Genomic DNA, 18,009 nt, shown 5'->3' with positions numbered 1-18,009 from the left:
GTTTTTGTTTGCTTCTCAGTTCTAATAGTATAGTTTCTGGGTAAGTGACCTGGGAGAAAGTCAGTAAAACTTTTAAGATGTTGTATTTGTTTTTAAATCTATTCCATGAGGGGGCGCCTGGGTGGCTCAGTCATTAAGGGTCTGCCTTCAGCTCAGGGCGTGATCCCAGGGTCCTGGGATGAAGCCCCGCATCAGGCTCCTCCACTGGGATCCTGCTTCTTCCTCTCCCACTCCCCCTGCTTGAAAACATATAAAAATTCCTCAAAAAAAAATTCCTCAAAATAAAGTGCTTGTAATCAACACAGAGACCTAAGATGAGCCAAAGTAGACCTTCAACGCTCTAAGCAAGTGCTTCTCAAACTTGAATGTTCATACAAATCTCCTGAATTCTTGCGAAGTAAAGATTCTAATTCAGTAGGTCTGAGGTGGGGCCGAGACACTGCATTTCTAATCAGCTGACAGGTGATGCCAAGTCTGTGGGCCCACATGCTACACTTTGAGTAGTAGCAAAGCTCTAGAACACATACCTCTTTTTCTTCCTCTTTCCTATTACTAAATCCTCATTCCCCTGCTTGTTCCTTTTCTTGCTTTACCCTTCTTCCTGCTTTAAGTCTGCCAAGAATAACACAGTGACTTTTTAGCCCTGTAGGTAGCTCTTGGAACGATAAAGGTTTTCTAATCTATAACAAAGCTAAAAAAATCATAGTACAGAAGGGCCAAAACACTATAATAGTCATAAACTTTCTCTGTATGTAACCAAAAATAATATAATCAATATAGATGACATAATTTTCAGGATGTGTAGTTATTCGGTATATTTCTTAGAATTAAACATTTGCCTTAGGATATGGTTTTTAAAAACTTACGTTGAGTTTTTTAATAGGAATTAAAAAACTGTTATTCATGTTAAGATTCAATAATATTCAAAAACTGAGCTACTAATTATGAACAGAATAATGGTACTTTTACTAATCTTTATAACCTGTTAATATCATGTCTTTTTTAGGCTACTCTAAAATTTTAAGAAATTCTGCTACCAAGTATACCTAATTGTCAAGAGATCAGCTTTCTAATGAATTAATATTGGAACTATAAATGCCTTATAATCGTATATAAGTTTCACTTATAGTTGCATTATACCAGATTCTGTCAAATATCTCATAACTCTCGTAGGAACTGCTAGATTTAGAACAAGCCCTTTAAGATAACAAATGCTAGCATTCATATAGCAATAGAAATTCTGTTCTTACCGAAAGACCGTACACCTAATCAGCAAGCTGGGGTCTCATTTTACAGTGCGGGGAACCTGAGCCATATTCAGGTTAGACAACCAAGTAAGTACAGTGCAAATAGAATGTGAAACTCTTAACTTTAAAACCTATCTTATAATTATTATATACCACAGGTCAAACATTGTTAAACTTTTTAGAAATGAAACTAATTCTTTAAATAAAAATTATGTAAAATAGCTGATGTCTCAGTAACATCTAGAAATATGGTTTCTGCATAACGTTAGTCTTGCCAATACAGTGAACAACAGTGTCAGTGGAATCCAGTTCTGCGGTGTAGTTTTCTCCCAGGGAAACTGAAGCAGACAATTCCACTAGAACAAACCAGACAACAGTGCATTCTAGTGGCCAAAGGAGAGCATAGTCAGACATGTCTTGGACTCTGGACTAAAAATGTAAATATCTGAAAGCTAGAAGCTAATAAGACAACATAATAAATATTATACAAATTGCTATAAACTTAAAGCAAATTTGCATTTAGGATTAAAATGAAGATATAAGAAAGAAAAAATATTACCCAAAAGCTCCAGTCACTACTCCAGTTATGTAAATTTGGCCCCTGTTTTTTTGCTGAAACTACATTATTCTCTTCCACAACGGGACTAGGATTCTCCTCTAATTCTTCCTGTGTCTCAGTGGCAAAGCTTGACTCCCCTTCATTTATTACCTGGAAACAAGTATCAATAATTTAAATTACTTACTGAGAAAGGCTCATTTTAAAATGAAAAGAGTTAATGTTCAAACTAGATAAATTAACTTGAAAACAAGATTTAAGCTTTTAGAAAACAGTAATTAATATGTTTTTCTTCTATAGTTCATATATTTACACATGTGACAAATACTGTCCAACTACTTCTACTTGTTAGGTAGTTTAATTGGCACTGGGGATTAAAAACTGAATAAAACCTTAAAACAATAAAACCTTAGCCTCCAAAAGTTCATAGTCAGCTAGAGGAACATTAAACAGCAAAAAATACCGTGTAATGGGAATGACAATTAGTTCAACCTCTTTGTGGAGAGCAATCTGCAATGCCTAGTAAGGCCTAAAACCCTGTGTACATGGAGTCAACAATGTTTGTAATACTAAGATAGTGGAAGCAGCCTTACTAACCATTTGTGGGAAGTTGGTAAACTCACTCTGATTTATACAAACAATGGAGTTAAAAATAAAATTAATCAGGCATTGGCCCCCAATCTATGGAGCACTGGGGGAAAGAGTATACCCTGTGCAAGATACGGGCCCAGTGGGTGGTCACTCATGAAAGAGAGTCATTATGGAGTTTTAAAAAAGAGAGAAAAGGGTTGGGAGGAGGGAAGGGAGCAGCCATTGTGAGAACAATTAGAGCTCGCCAGGCCCCTTAAATACCTCTGTTGTTCGTGCTGTTGCCCTGCTGGGGCTGCTGCTGCCACCGCCACCTATGCCGCTGTTGTAACAAAAATCCTGATCCACCACCCATGGCACCCATGTGGCACAGCAAAGGGGTAATGCAAACTCAACTTAGCTCAGGGTTTTTATTTATTATTTTTTAAAGATTTTATTTATTTATTTGGCACAGAGAGAGAGAACACGAGCAGGAGAAGCTGCAGGTAGAGAGAAACGGAGAAGCAGGGAGAGGGGGAGGGAGAAGCAAGCTCCCAGCTGAGCAGGGAGTCCGATGTGGGGGCTCGATTCCAGGACACTGGAGATGATGACCTGAGCCAAAGGCAGACGCTTAACCAACTGAGCCACCCCAAGGCGCCCCAAGCTAGGGTTTTTAAACTCTATAAAATAACGACATGCCCCTAACCCTGGTGATACTGACTTGAGGATCTCTGGAGATTCAAATATATAAATAGGAAATGGTAGAGAGGACTCCTTCCACTTGAAGTATATTCACACACCGCCAAAAGGGAGAGAAAGAGAAACAAAGAAACAAACAAAGCAACAATCCAAAAAAGAAACCAAACCAAAAAAAAAAAAAAAAAAAAAAAAAAAAACAAAAATTTGGCCTAATTGGAAATCCAAAACTTATTAAAATAATTTATACAACAAAAGATAAAGATTGGCTTTTGTACCTCCATAGCATAGGTTTTTGAATTAACTTCAACATCTGCTGAAATGTATCAAGTGGCAAATATTCATGGCTTTAATCAATACTAGGCTCAAACTACAGCTACACCAGGAGATCCCACTCAGTTTAAACAAGGCACCTCCTATAACCTTAAGGGAATTACTCAGCATAAAACGGACCATTAATAGGTATGCATCACTTTAACCCCCAGAAGTACAGCCTTGCCTAATTCTCCCTGGTAATATGGTATAGTACACATCACCCTAAAATATCCCATATTGGCAATGGATGCTCGGACCTAAAAAAATTCAAATAGAGTCTTTGGAGCTTACAAATGGCTTTTTAAAAAGTGGGACCCCCATGGACCACCCCCCCAACCCCTAGTTAAAATAGTAAATACAACCCAATATAACATAAAACAGGACCTTCGAGGATTGGGGTTTATTATATAAGACCTAATTTGTGAAAAAGTGATTATCCCTACAGCTTTTCCATTTAACAGCCTAATGTGGCCTATTAAAGTTGGAAAACTGAATGGTGCCTCACAGTTGATTACTGTGCCCTTGATACTATGCTCTTATCCATGAAGGCCCCTGTCCCCAGTACTATGGCAATTATTGACTCTGTCCAATTAGAAACTGGTAAATATTTGATATTCTAAATTGGCTAATATTCTATTCAATGTCTCTTTCAATAACCTCTCAGTCACATTTTGCCTTCACCTCTAGTGGGACACAATATATCTTTACCTAGCTAGCCAAGGTAGTATCCTAGTACAGGATATCTCAAAAGGCTTGCCATCACATGCAAACTTTACAGGCAATATCGTAATTGTATCCATTTTTCTCCAGGAGCACAAGTATGACATTACATTAATTACATCCTCCTCTGAAGACATTCTTCTGAGATACCCAGTCAGGATATACAAATATGCACAAAGGAGTTCACGAAAGGGGGATGGATCATTGCCCCAAACACAGCGTAAGGACTGCCACCTTAGTTAAATTCCTGAAAATTATTTGGTAAACCAAGGGCCTCTCCACCCCTAACAATGTCAAGAAAACCCTCTCAGCACCCACAACATTAAAACAGGCTCAACACTTATTAGGCATTTTGGGGGTCTGGAGAAATACATTCCTCATTTACAAATTTTACTTAAGCTTATCTACACTGTTACTTGCAAATGAGTCACGCTGAATAAGGACCCCTCCCCAAAAATGATTCTAATACTTGTCAAAATTATAACAGACACTCCCATTAGTGCTATTCCCCTCCCCCACCAACACACACACACATACACACAAAGAATTCTTCATCATAGAGACTTTAGCAGCTTCTTTCCATGACTCCTGGAGTCTCTAGACCACCCACAGTGTCTGTAAGTTGTCCATAGGCTTCTGATGCAAGAAACTATCTCCCTAGCCCTACAGTATACTCCATTAGAGCAGCAGTTACTGACAGCATAACGGACTCTCCTGGAAACAGATCTACAAGACCTGTGCCTGTGATCCTTCATACCCAGCTGTTCATGCCTTGGGTCCTAAAAGCAACACCTTGCAGCTCAGCACAACCACCAAGGCCTCCTTGCTACAGGATAAAACCAAATCTGGGCCCCATGACATATCTCACCTGCAGGAGGACATGCTCTCCCCCATCCTCATTCTTTTGTCAGATGTCATGTGCTGGAAGACCTTACCACTCTTCTGGACCCCTTGAAAACCTGAGGAGTGACTTGGGTTCAACCGAAGTTCGATGGACAAACTTTCCACTCAGTGGACAGCATCACCACCATTACACACAATGAAGCCCACAAGATATTTACTGCTATTCATCCCTTAACCAAGATGTCCTTGATAAAGGTAAGGACCCAAAGGTCAGCACAACTGGCCGAACTTCCCACAGTCATCTTACTGGATATTTGGGCCAACAGTGCACATTTTTACAGACTCTTGGAGCACCTTCTATGAGCTGCACCCTTTGGGATAAAGAACTCTGGAAATCTCTTGTTTCACAGATATTCAAACTAAATCAGGATCACACATGTCTCTACATACACAAAAGCCATAATAAAAGGCCTCACCAAGACACTCCTATCCCTGTTATCCCTATCCAGACATTACTAACGGTGACCAAGGCACTCATTTTATTTCTCAAAATACAAGGTTGGGCTCTTGAACAAGGCATTCAATGGAACTTTCATCTCCCTACTGGGCACAGGCTGCAGGCCTCATAGACATTCATGACGGCTTACTTATAAAACTTCGAAAACTAAATGAAAATAGTACATTTCAGTCATTACCCAAACATGCGGAGTGAATTATAGAAAGGAGTCTCATTCAATTTTTTTATGTTTGCCTGCTGACAGCTATTAAGCCCCTCCTCTTCCTCTTCTATCCCTCAAATGGGCAAGCTGATAAGAAAGCATGGGCGATCTTACCTTTGGTGTGGGTGAGAGCGTCAAACCAAGCAAACTCTAGTACACACAGAGGAACGAACCCTCACCCTGACCCCAATTTTAACCTCAATAAAAACCCAGATCTAGCTTCCTTTCCTTGCCCTTCTAAGTCATTTTGGATCTGCTTGAGAAGGCTGTCCTGCTCCTCACTTTTCATTATGTAAGTATTTAATAAGACATTATATATCAGTAATAGCCTTTTCATACACTCATGGTGTGTGTATGTGTGTGTGTGTGTGTGTGTGTGGCATCATTCTATACCCAAATCAAATTCTTGGGTGGGGGGGAGGGGGGGAGAGGGAGGTTCATTCTGGCTTTATAGAGTGCCTGCAATAGGATCCTACCTCTTTAACTTATTAATTGTGTGATCTTGGCAGTCAGTCTAAATCTATTTTCTCCACTCTATAGTAGGGGTAATAACTCTCTCTGGTTTATAAATTCATTGAGAGCAGGGATCATGTCTCTGTTGCTCACCATCTTATCTCAACACCCAGTGGCAAGGACTGGGGTGAATAAATAACTGATTGGGTTCATTAATATCTATCATGACTACTTCATAGTAATGACTTGAGAATCAATTGAAACAGTACATTCATTTGTTCATTCAACAATTATTTGAATGCCTCTACAATTGTGTAAATTGTAAAATGCCTCTCAAATAAAAGGTATCGCACTGATTGCAATTCTCTAAAAGTAAAATCGATACACACAACCAATATAAAAGTAATGAGCATCGTGTTCAGAAATGCAGGTACTCCTGCAACAAACGTAGGCTTTCACCCCGAAGACTGACCAGCAAGTTCTTCCGTTTATCAAATAAGGCAGTAAACAAATAACAAAACTAGTTGAAACCAAAAGCTTGGTTGACAGCACAGTGATTTAAACTCGAGTTCTGGGCCCTTTATTCAAGAGCTGATAGGGGAAGCGGGTGAGACTGGATCGACGCGATGTCGGGTCAGAACCGCGACCACTGAGCCTGGGTCAGTAGGGCCTGAGGCTGAGACGTCTGGACTAGGACTTTTGGAACCAAATTCCAGCTCTCCGCGCCCACAGAGTAGCAGATGTTCCACCGTCGCCCGGAGGGGAAGGCTCGCAGGAAGCACAGGAAACCGTTTCCTCGGTAACAACTTTCCAAATTACTCCAAAGAGCACCAAGATAAGGGAAGGGAGGAATTAATTATCATAATTTGAGAGGGTTCAGACCACTATCGCGAAGAAAACTGCCGGTCCTGCCACCGCTAGGGAAGCAGCCCCAAGCGAGGCGCCGCTTACCTGGCGGACAGTCAACGCGCCCTCCATCGCGGCTCCCTCCGCCGCAGCGGAACCGCGCACGCGCGCCCCGCGCGAGGAGAGAGCGGCCCCGCGCGCGCCCCGCGCCGACCCCCACTCCACCTCCCCGGCGCGCGCTCCGGACTCTGGGCCCCGCGCGCCCCCGCAGCCAGACCTTCGAGGGCCACCTGCGGTCCTGGCGGCGTGTCTTGCGCCCTCTGGCGGCAGTTGCCTTTGGCTAACTCGCAAGGATGTAATGTTACTTTGTTAGCCTGGAGTCCAGTCTTTACTAGGGATCGAGATGAGCCCCCGTCCTTACCTACCTCCCAGTCTCAAACTCCCGTGCCTGTGGTGAAATGGCTTCCGGGCACAAGTCACTCTTCAGAAAGCACCCCCTCCCCTCTCTTTCTCACAATACGTTCTCTGCTCCAATGTGCAAAATAGTGAATTGCGTGACAGTCTTGTTCCTTCAAATAAGGGCTTGAAGTTACTCATTAAAAGCTATTGAGTGTTGCAGAGCCTGGTTCCCTCCCTTCCAAAAGAACAGCTATAAAAGACATTCTAGAGCAATTGAGGAATATCAAATATGAAATATATGTGAAAGTTAGTGTTATGGAAGAAGTTACAATTTCTGGATAAAGTTATTGATATTCGTTTGTGAATAATTAATACTTTGTGGTGATATTGGAGAATGTCTTTATTCTCAGAAAATTCGCGCTCAGGTATTTAGGAGTGACGTGTCATGATGCCTGCAACTTGATTTCAAATCCTTCAACAAATATAGATACCATAGGCTGAATGTGTCCTCCCCAAATTCATATGTTGACACGTAATCCCCCTCCACCATATGTGGACACTGTAAGAATACTGCAGTCTATGAACAGGATGTGGGTTCCCACCAGACACAGAATCTGCAGGTGTCTCAAGCCTGGACTTCTCAGACTCCAGAACCGTGAGAAATGTTGTTGTTTATGCCACCTAACCTATGGTATCTGTTGTTCTAACAGCCTATATAAACTAAGACAATAGATAAAAGAAGAAAGAGCAAAATAGCAAAATGTTAACAATTATTCCATCTATGTGGAGGGTATACCACTATTCAGCTGTACTCTTTCTATTTCTGTATGTTTGAAAATAATCATAATGTAAAGTTGCAGAGGGAAAGTCAAATCCACTTTCACAAAAAGTCAGATACTGCATATTTTTTTAAATGATTTACATGTTAAAGAATAATTACCAAATAAGGTAATCAAGAAGGGATATGCTCTTGTCTTTGTCCTGCAAAACTTAGCATAAATCGTATTTTCCTTCGATGTTGTGTACAAGAGTAGGCTGAATCAAAAATGCCTATTTTTCGAATTGAAGTCATGCCAAGAACTCTACTTTGGATTGAAAGAATTTAATATTGCCAAAAATTTTTTAATGGTACAAGATGAATGTGGTTATTATGTAAAATATTTTAAAACTATTTAAAATTTTTAAATTTTGAAACAATTCAAACTTACAGAAAAGTTGCAAATATGTTACAATAACCTTTTCCCTGAGCAATTTGAAAATAATCAAACTGTGCCCTATCAATTCTGAATACTGAGATGAGTATTTCTCCCCAACAATCATAATATGACCAACAAAATTGGGAAATTAATATTATATTACTCTCTTCTAATTCTCACACTACATTAAAATTCCACCAATTGTCCCAATGATATCCTCTGTAGTAAGAGAATCTAGCCCTAGATCACATGTTACCATTTGTTACCGTATCTCCTTCAATGTGCAATATTAAATGCCCCCTGCACAGACTCCCTCTTCATCCATCCCACCCTAACACCCCTTGCCCTGGAATCGTGGTCACTGCATTCTGTATGTACACCCTTCTTACTCTGCTCAGATTCTAAAACCCCTCACAGTGCCACCCCACTAAATGGTTTAAAGTATTTGTAAAGGAGGAAAAAAATGAGAATAATCTAATAACGATCCAGGGTTGGGCTAGGTGAATCATTATTTAGGTTTTAGACACAACTTTTAAAGGATGACATAGATTTTATTTTTTAAAAAAGATTGTATTTATTTATTTGACAGAGAGAGAGCATGAGCAAGGGGAGTGGCAGGCAGAGGGAGAGGGAGAAGCAGGCTCCCCACTGATCAGAGAGCCCTACGTGGGGCTTGATTCAGGATTCTGGGATCCTGGGATCATGACCTGAGCTGAAGGGCAGACGCTTAACCAACTGAGCCAACCAGGCACCCAAGGATGACATAGTTTTTAAATAGAGACTTAGAAGTTGAGGAGATAAAGAGGAAACAGCGAAGACTCTACAAAGGAATAGCCAGTGAGGTAAAAACCTCAGCCTGATGCCAAATAAAGTATTTCAAGGAGGATGAAAAAATCAGAGATGTCAGATATTGCTAACAGGTCAAGTAGGGTGAGAACTGAGAATAGTTCTGTATCGCTCTGTATTTAGCAATCTGGAGATCATTAGTGACCTTAACAAGAACAATTTTGGTAGAGAGGAGATTCAAGAGAAAAGGAAAGGGAGTAGAAGGCAGTATGTATAAACAACTACTTGGAAGAGTCTTGCTCTAAACGAGGCAGTGAAATCGAGTGGTAGCTAGAGGGGAGATTTAGGGTCAAAGGAGGGTTTGTTCTTTTGCTTCGTTTTCAAATTTTTATTTGTTTTTTCTAAGATGGGAACAACAGCAGCATATTTGAATACTCATGGGAATGATCCAACAGAGAAGTAAAATTTCTGATGCTGGAGAGGTAGAGAGGGCTGCTGGAGTGAAGATCTTGAATGGATAAAGGGGTAGGATCTACTGTGCAAATGAATGGGCGGGCCTAGAATAGGAACGTGGACTGGTCATCCTTAGTATCACCAAAGAGTATATGTCACAAGGGCAGGTAAGTGAATAGATGCAAAGAGTTGAGTCTGTGCAAGTTGTTTTGAGATAGCTTCTCAGTAATCCCTGACAGCCGGGAGATGGCAGGTACTCCTAGCAGGCCACAGTGGTCTGTTGAACACAAAAAGTCACACGTAACACCAGTGTTCTTAAAAAGCCACTCTACGACCATGATAGAGCAAGACCAAAACAAGTCCAGCCCATAATCATGTCAACAGAGACAAAAATGTGGACATGGTTCAAACCACAAAAAGGACCAAATATCCCCCCTGTGCTGGCTATTGGAGTCACTGCTGATTCTCTGCCAATCACAGTTTTCACTGCACTTTGTTCCTCCCACCTTCTACATATGATTTATTAAAATACCTAACCATAGAAAAGGCAGGAGTGCCTGGGTGGTTCATTTGGTTAAGTGGTTAAGCGTCCAACTCTTGATTTCGGCTCAGGCCATGATCTCAGTGTTGTGAGATCCAGCCCCTCATTGGACTCTGTGCTAGGCATGTGGCCTGCTTAAGATTCACTCTCTTCTCTCCCTCTGCTCTTCCCCCTGCCTCTCCCTCTCTCTAAACAAAAACAAAAACAAAACAAAAACCAGCTGAGTCTCCTTAAGAGAGCTTTGTGACATTTTCTTTTACTCTGCTACCATCCCCCACTCCACAACAGCCCACATTCCTGGTTCAAGTTCCTAGCCTTGGAAGGGGTAGCACAGAACTTATAAAGAATTGGGGTTGCTTGCTTTGACCTGTCTGGTAGCTCCCTGAAGGACAACTCAATGATTTGCCTTTATTTCACCTAACTCACAACTCTCCCAGGGATGGGACAGATACCTTAAAGGGGAGGGCTGGTAGCAAACAAATGAATTAGCCACTGCAACTGCGAGCAAAGGAAAACAGCTGAGGCAAACAGTAGGCTATCTGAAAAGGTTGGGAGGAAAGGCTGGGGAGTGAGGTCTTTGAAAAGCTCCTCCAAATTCCAGGGAATCTAGAAAGTCACACACATGCGCAGAAGCATGCACAGAACTGACCTAATAAGGCCCTAAACTCTTGCCATGAGGCTCTGCACAGCAGGAAGGCAAAGCAAAGTCTGAGCTGTAAACTGCCAGAATGAATGTTGTAGGCAGGCCAAAACACCACCTGCAGAGACTACGGATGTTTCTTTCTTTCTTTCTTTTGTTCCTTCTTTCTTTTCTTTCTTTCTTTCTTTCTTTCTTTCTTTCTTTCTCTTTCTTTTTTCTTTCTTCCTTTCTCTCCCTTTTTTCTTTTCTTTCTTTCTCTCTCTTCTTTCTTTTCTTTCTTTCTTTCTCTCTTTTCCTTCCTTCCCTCCTTCCTTCCTTCCTTCCTTCCTTCCTTCCTTCCTTCCTTCCTTCCTTCCTTCTTTCAGTTTTTGGAGTTTAAAAATCTCTGTCAAATCACTGAGCTGATCACTAAACTAACAGAACAGAGATTTCTACGGCCACACATGATGAAGAGCATAAATTTACAAAATTAGTTTTGTAAGTCAAATTTACAGTCAAATTTTAGAGCCAGAAAGTAGAATGGTGGTTTCAAGTGGCTAGAGGAAGGGCAGAATGGGGAGCTATTGTTTAAGAGGTGTGGAGCTTCAGTTTGGAAAGACGAAGAAGTTCTGAAGGGGGACAGTGGTGACGATTGCACAGCAACATGAATGTACTTAATGCCACTGAACTGCACACTTAAAATGGATAAAATGGTAAACTTTATCTTATGTATCTTTTATCACAATAAAAAAAAAAACGAGAAGTACTAGAACAAGGAACAACAAATTCTGGGAAGGTGGGGTGACAATCTGATTTCCCAGAGTAGCCACATTATAATATTCAAAATGTCCAGTTTTCAACAAAAAATTACAGGGCTTTTGTAGGAAGAAACAAGAAATCGTGGCCCATGTACAGGAAAAGTTAATCAAAACTGTCCCTAATAAGGCCCAGACACTGAACAGACAAAACTTTGAATCAACTATTTTATATATGCTCAAAGAGTTAAAGCAAACTATATACAAACATGGAAACTATGAGAACAATGTCTCACCCAATAAAGACTATCAATAAAGAAATTATAAAAGGGACCACATAGGACCTCTGGAGTTGAAAAGTACAATCACAGAAATGAAAATTTCACTAGAGTGATTGAGTAGCAGATTTGAGCCAGCAGAAGGAAGAGTCAGCACACTTAAAGATAGGTCAACTGAAGTTATCACTTCTGAGGAGCAGAAAGAAAAAAAAGACTGAAGAAGAAAAAATGAGCAGAATCTAAGAGATCTGTGGCACCATCAAATGGACCAACATACATACAATGGAAGTCTCAGAAGGAGAGGAGAGAGAGAAAGAGAAAGAATATTTGAAGAAATAATGGCCAAAAAAAAAAAAAAAAAAAAAAAGAAAACTNGAAACTCTTTGCTGATTATAGAAAGGTCTACAAAATATATTGTTAAAGAACAAAAGTGAGGTACAAAACTACAGATAGTATCAAATGTGCATGCTATGAACCTAACCAAGAGAAAACATCAGACAAATTTAAGTTGGGGCACATTCTACAAATAATTGACTTAAATTCTTCAGAAATATCAAGCTCTTAAAAGCCAGAGAAAGATTATACTATTGCTCCATATTAAAGAAGATGAAAGACATACGGCAACTAACTCTAACTGCAGGGTATGCTCTTGGATTGGATCCTGAACCAGATTTTTTTTTTCTCTATAAAGGACATTTTTGGGACAACTGGAAAACTTTGAATAAAGTCTACAGATGAGGTGATAGTATTTGTTCAATATTAATTTCCATTTTTGAAATTACTAAAATACTATGGTGAGAATGTCCTTGTTTGGGGGAATATACTGTTGTGTATTTATTTACGTTGAAATCATGTATTTAGGTTTAACTTACTCTCAAATGACTCAGAAAAAAAGTATGTGCAGAGAGAGAGAGAGATTAGTTAAGCAAATAAAGCAAACACAGAAATGTTAATAATTGGGGAATGTGAGTCAAGGGTATATGAGAAATCTTTATACTACTCTTCAACTTTCCTTATTTCATAAAGTTAAAAACTGTTATAACCTGTCAAAATAAAGCCAAACCAGCCTGCACAGGTGTGTGTTTTTCTGCAGTTGCACTAGTATAATCACAGAAAGGGCTGAGTTGGATTTCATTAGAGTTGAAGTTTACCAGGTGAATATGCTAAAGCAAGAGGGGAGCAAGGGAGATGAGTGTGCATGCATGTGTGTCAGTAATGATTGTCCATGGAATCCAAACTGAGTCAGAGGCAATGTAAGGTTATACGAGTGTGAAAGACAAGTGAAAAATACTAAGCTTAAAGGCCGGTAAATCTAGTTGGGGTTGAAGGATGGCTGGTAATAGACAGCTACAATTAAGAGTTGTCAGCTCTATGTAAACAATGTGACAAGAAGCTCATTCTGTTTCTTACCTGGCAAAATTCATAAAAATTTGGGTAAGTACATTAATTTTTTTTAAGTTTGTATTTAAATTCCAGTTAGTTATTTGAGAAACAAAGAGAGAGCGCACGCACAAGAGCGGGTGAGGGAGCAGCAAACTCCCTGTTGAGCAGGGAGCTGAGCAGGGAGCCCGATGCAGGACCCAATCTCAGGACCCCGAGATCATGACCTGAGCAGAAGGCAGATGCTTAACTAACTGAGCCACACAGGCGCCCCTCTCCTACCACATATTTGCTATATGTCTTGTATCTGGTCTAAGGGCCCAAATTATGGTGAACCCTATGCTTGCCAGGATGCTGGAAGACCCTTGCCCATTGACTTCCTTAGAAAGGATTTCTGTAAGTGCTCAGGGAAACTGATTCCATATCATGACCCATAGGCTCTGTTCAGTCAATTTTCTCCTGGAAGCCATTATCTGATAGTGGGAGCATCATCCTTCCTCACACAGAAAGATTGCTGCTTGCTACTCACTTGCTACTCAGCTGTTCTCTTCTTTTTCTTTTTTTTAAACTTAGGAATATATTATTTAGAGATACATATGTAGGTGGCAAATCTATGAATTTTTTTAAAGACTTCATTTATTTATTTGAGAGAGAGAGAGATTGAGAGAACGAGTGGGAGGAGGGGCAGAGGAAGAAGCAGATTCCCTGCAGAGCAGGGAGCCCAACCCGGGACTCAACTCTCAGGACCCTGGGATCATGACCTGAGCCAATGGCAGACGCTTAACTGACTGAGCCACCCAGGTGCCCAGCAAATCTATAAATTAAAAGAAGGAACTGATCAACACAGATGTCAGAGTAATGTTTATCTTTAAGGGAAGGAAGATGGATGCAATCGATGGAGGGACATGGCAGGTTTCTATGATACTTAAATGTTCTATTTCTTAATCTGAGTAATGGATACATATATATCTATATTGTTAAATTGTCCATGTAAGTATTATATGTTCTTCTATATGCATGATTTATTTCATAGTATTTTTAAGTAACTAGAAAACAATTAACAGAAATAATTATCCTTTTATTTATAGTGTTGCTTATTGATCATTAGATTGACAGAAAAGTTTTTGTTTTGATTTGAATGGTTTTTGTAAGGTACAAGTGGCTGGAATGTATTTTTAACCTACTAGGGAAAAGCCAATAGAGAAGTTTAACAGAGAGCCAAAAGAAGTTAAAGAACGAGAAAAGATTACATTTTCTGGGAGAGTAGGAAGAGATCCACTGGACAGAACAACTTTAGAGACTGGTCAAAGTGAAGGATACATGTGAAATAGAAGCTAGTGTTGGGGTAAAAGAGAGAAGTGCAAACTGAGAGACTGGCTACGTCATTTGCTAAAGGTATTGGGTTTCTACATTGCATTTCATTAAACTGTGAATTATTTAAATCTGCCTGGAGCCAATTTCTGAAATGGGATGCCTTATATTAATTATCTAATGGAGCACTATAACTTATGATGTTAAATAAATAAACATAACTGAATTCGACCTGTCATCCCTCTCACCCCTCTCCTATCCCTGTGCCTTAACCACATCTATAACTTCGCAATTTTAGCATTGTTATTTCGCATAGGAACACTTTGCTTTTACAAAGATATAAGCAAATGTTTCACACTACTGACAGTGTAATTAAATTTAGAGATCATCAAACATATTGAGACAATGTTTTCTTTCATATAATATTCTTCCTGAAAATCAGATATATTTAGAAACTACATTATCCATTTTATTGAATCTAACAGGCCACAGGAGTATCATTTTTTAAAAAATCTCTAGTGAGATCACTTGCAATTTAGCAGTTATAATTCATGGATAAGTGTTAATTCTGCCTACTAAAGGTAGGACTAGAAACTGTGTTCATTGTGATTAGACCTCAATGACAAATACATTCAAATTTTAAAATAGGTAGTATTTTTTGTGTGGCTATGTTTGTCAGAAGCAGAGACTACTAATACCAGTGCGTAACTCACCTTGGCCCACACGATGGTGCATTTAAAAGTAAGTACACTCCTTGGAAAATAGCACCTATATGTGATTCAGATCCTAGAACAGAAGAAAGATATAGAAGAAAAAGATGTGGACTTGAATTCGCAATTCCTTTGAAATGATGGCTACGATTTTTTTTAAAGATTTTTTTACTTATTTGAGAGAGAGAGGGAGAGTAGGAGTGAGAGGGAGAAGCAGACTGACTCCCTGCTGAGCAGAGAGCCTGATGTGGGACTCCATCCCAGCACCCTGAGATCATGAACGAAGCTGAAGGCAGACGCTTAACAGACTGAGCCACCCAGACACCCTCAAGGCTAAAATTGCAACACCGTCTTTTAGTGAAAACTCAGAACAAGATGCTTGCCTGACCATATTCAACGTGGCTGGAAAAATCAGAGTATACAGTCATTTCTACTCAGTGAGAATTTCTGTGGAAAAGAAAATGGAGCAGAGGGAGGAAATGGAAGATAATGTATTCAGTTCAGTTCCCTGGAAGTTCGGAGTGTGAGCAGAATCATGTGAGTGATTTCCTGAGGAGAGTGCTGCTCTGAAGAAATGTGTAAGGGAGTGAGGGAATCAGGAAAGGAGAGGAGACACTGATGAGGGATGTTGAGCCTGATTCCACAGGGAGCTCTAGAGAATGAATGTTCTCACAGACTCATGTCTCCTTGAGGCAAGAAGATTGGTCTTTAATACTCTCATATTGGCTTGTGACCACTGGGTATGGGAGCCGGGGGAGCATGGACACAGAGTCCATAACCTTCTAGACATTGCCAGATGGGCCACTTCCTGTTGGTTGAGGGCAAGTTTCAGTACAAATGTGCTGTGAGTTCTTGGCTGCCAACACTCAGTTGGTCTGGTAAAGGAGCTATGGCCAGTTTACCAACTGGGACAACTACAAATATTATTTTTATTTGTGCTCTTTTTTTTTTTTTATCCCAACACCTCACCATTTACTTCAGGTATGTATTTTAACTATAGAACTTTTTTGGTAGTAGCTGTTAATATGTATTTAAACATCTGTTTATTTAGCATCTGGGTTCATTGTTATCTAATACTTTTAAAAAGCAAAATTGAAAAGTTAAACTACTTTTCATAAAAGCCACTGAAAGTCTTCAATCTAAATAATGTATGTAGTTGGGTGTTTAAGGGAAAAGGCTTGAGTCAAATAGAAGTGGATTTAAATTCTGGCTTCAATGTCTACTAGCTGTGTGATCGTGTGCAAGTTTCTTCTATGTGCCTCATCTGCTTATCTGGGGAAAAAAGAGGAATAATAGTTACTCCTTCTTAAAGTTGTTGTGAAGTTTAAAGAGTACATGATAGAGTTCCATTTCTAGTTTTGGAAATAAGGTGGGCCACATCATTGGACAAAACTCCCACTAAGAATAACTAAAAACGTAAAATATTTTCAGAAATCTTCTGCAAATCATCAGAGATCTGACAAGATAATAAGAGTTATCAGGCCAATGTCTAAGGAACACAGAAAAATGAGTTAAGTAATGAAGCTGCTTTTGCCCTGAACCTGACCAAACTCTAAGGTTTAGTTTTCAAGGCCCAGTGAAGAGAATGACAGAAGACAAAATCCCAGTGTGGAGACTCTAATGGGAACCATCTTCCCACAAAGCAGGGAGTGAACTTGAAGAAAACCCATCCTATATTCTCACCTACAAGAAATTAGAAGGTAGTTGGGGAGCACATACATGAAAGTTTGTAATTATAAACCAACCATTTTTCTGTTTTGCAGACCATATTCACACTCATTGGTCCAAAGAAACTTCAAGCTGTGAATTTAATATAAAGCCATCCTGGATGTCCTTTTTTCTAGAAGACTCTCACCTAACAAGTATAGAAGGGATGATAAAATTGGATATCACAAGCATGAAATAATGAGCCTACACTTGTACTCTCCAATAGAGTAACCACTAACCACAATTTGCTATTTAAATTTAAATTAATTAAGAGGTGCCTGGTGGCTCAGTCCATTAAGAATCTGACTCTTGATTTTGGCTCAGGTCATGATCTCAGGGTCATGGGATCGAGCCCCAAATCAGGCTCCGAGCTCAGCACAGGGTCTTCTTGAGATTCTCTCTCTCCCTTTGCTCCTCCCCCAGCTCATGTTCTCTAAATAAATAAATAAAATCCTTTTAAAAATAAGTAAGTCTAAGCTAATTGATATTAGAATTCAGTTCCTCAGTCACACTACTACATTTCAGTGCTCGATTGAGTAGCTACCATACTGACAGCACAGATTTAGAACATTTCCATTAACTGAAAGTTCTATTGGGCAATGTCGATCAAGGCAATAATCATCAATGGCTGCTAAGATCATTAGGTGAAATATAAGAATCTTATAGTCAAGATCGGCTGACAACATGTAAACCCATGATCAGTTTTAATACACACTCACTCACAGACACACACACACACACACACACACACAGGATTTGTTTAAACACATAATCATCATAGGACTTACATTCACAATCTAAAACAACTACAAGTCAACAAGAAAAAGCAAGACAGCTCAATTTTAAAATAGGCAAAATATTTGAACAGGTATTTCATACATCCAGTAAACATAGGAATGGCCCTCAAATCTC

General features: G+C 39.7%; 1 protein-coding gene across 1 annotated transcript in view; it reads right to left on the bottom strand.

Annotated features, from left to right (window-relative positions):
• GRAMD1C (GRAM domain containing 1C) overlaps positions 1 to 7,213 on the bottom strand; it is a 68,062-nt gene extending 60,849 nt beyond the window's left edge. Inside the window, exons 1-2 of the mRNA XM_034669873.1 lie at positions 7,068 to 7,213; positions 1,807 to 1,956 (exon numbers count right to left, since the gene is read on the bottom strand). Coding sequence (XP_034525764.1) covers positions 1,807 to 1,956; positions 7,068 to 7,094 — 177 coding nt within the window. The 5' untranslated portion in view covers positions 7,095 to 7,213. The remainder of the gene's footprint in view (positions 1 to 1,806; positions 1,957 to 7,067) is intronic.
• Between the last annotated feature and the right edge of the window lie 10,796 nt (positions 7,214 to 18,009).

This window comes from Ailuropoda melanoleuca, chromosome 1 (genome assembly GCF_002007445.2).
Source record: "Ailuropoda melanoleuca isolate Jingjing chromosome 1, ASM200744v2, whole genome shotgun sequence".
Lineage (NCBI taxonomy): Eukaryota > Metazoa > Chordata > Mammalia > Carnivora > Ursidae > Ailuropoda > Ailuropoda melanoleuca.
This window is presented reverse-complemented; position numbering and strand designations above follow the sequence as displayed.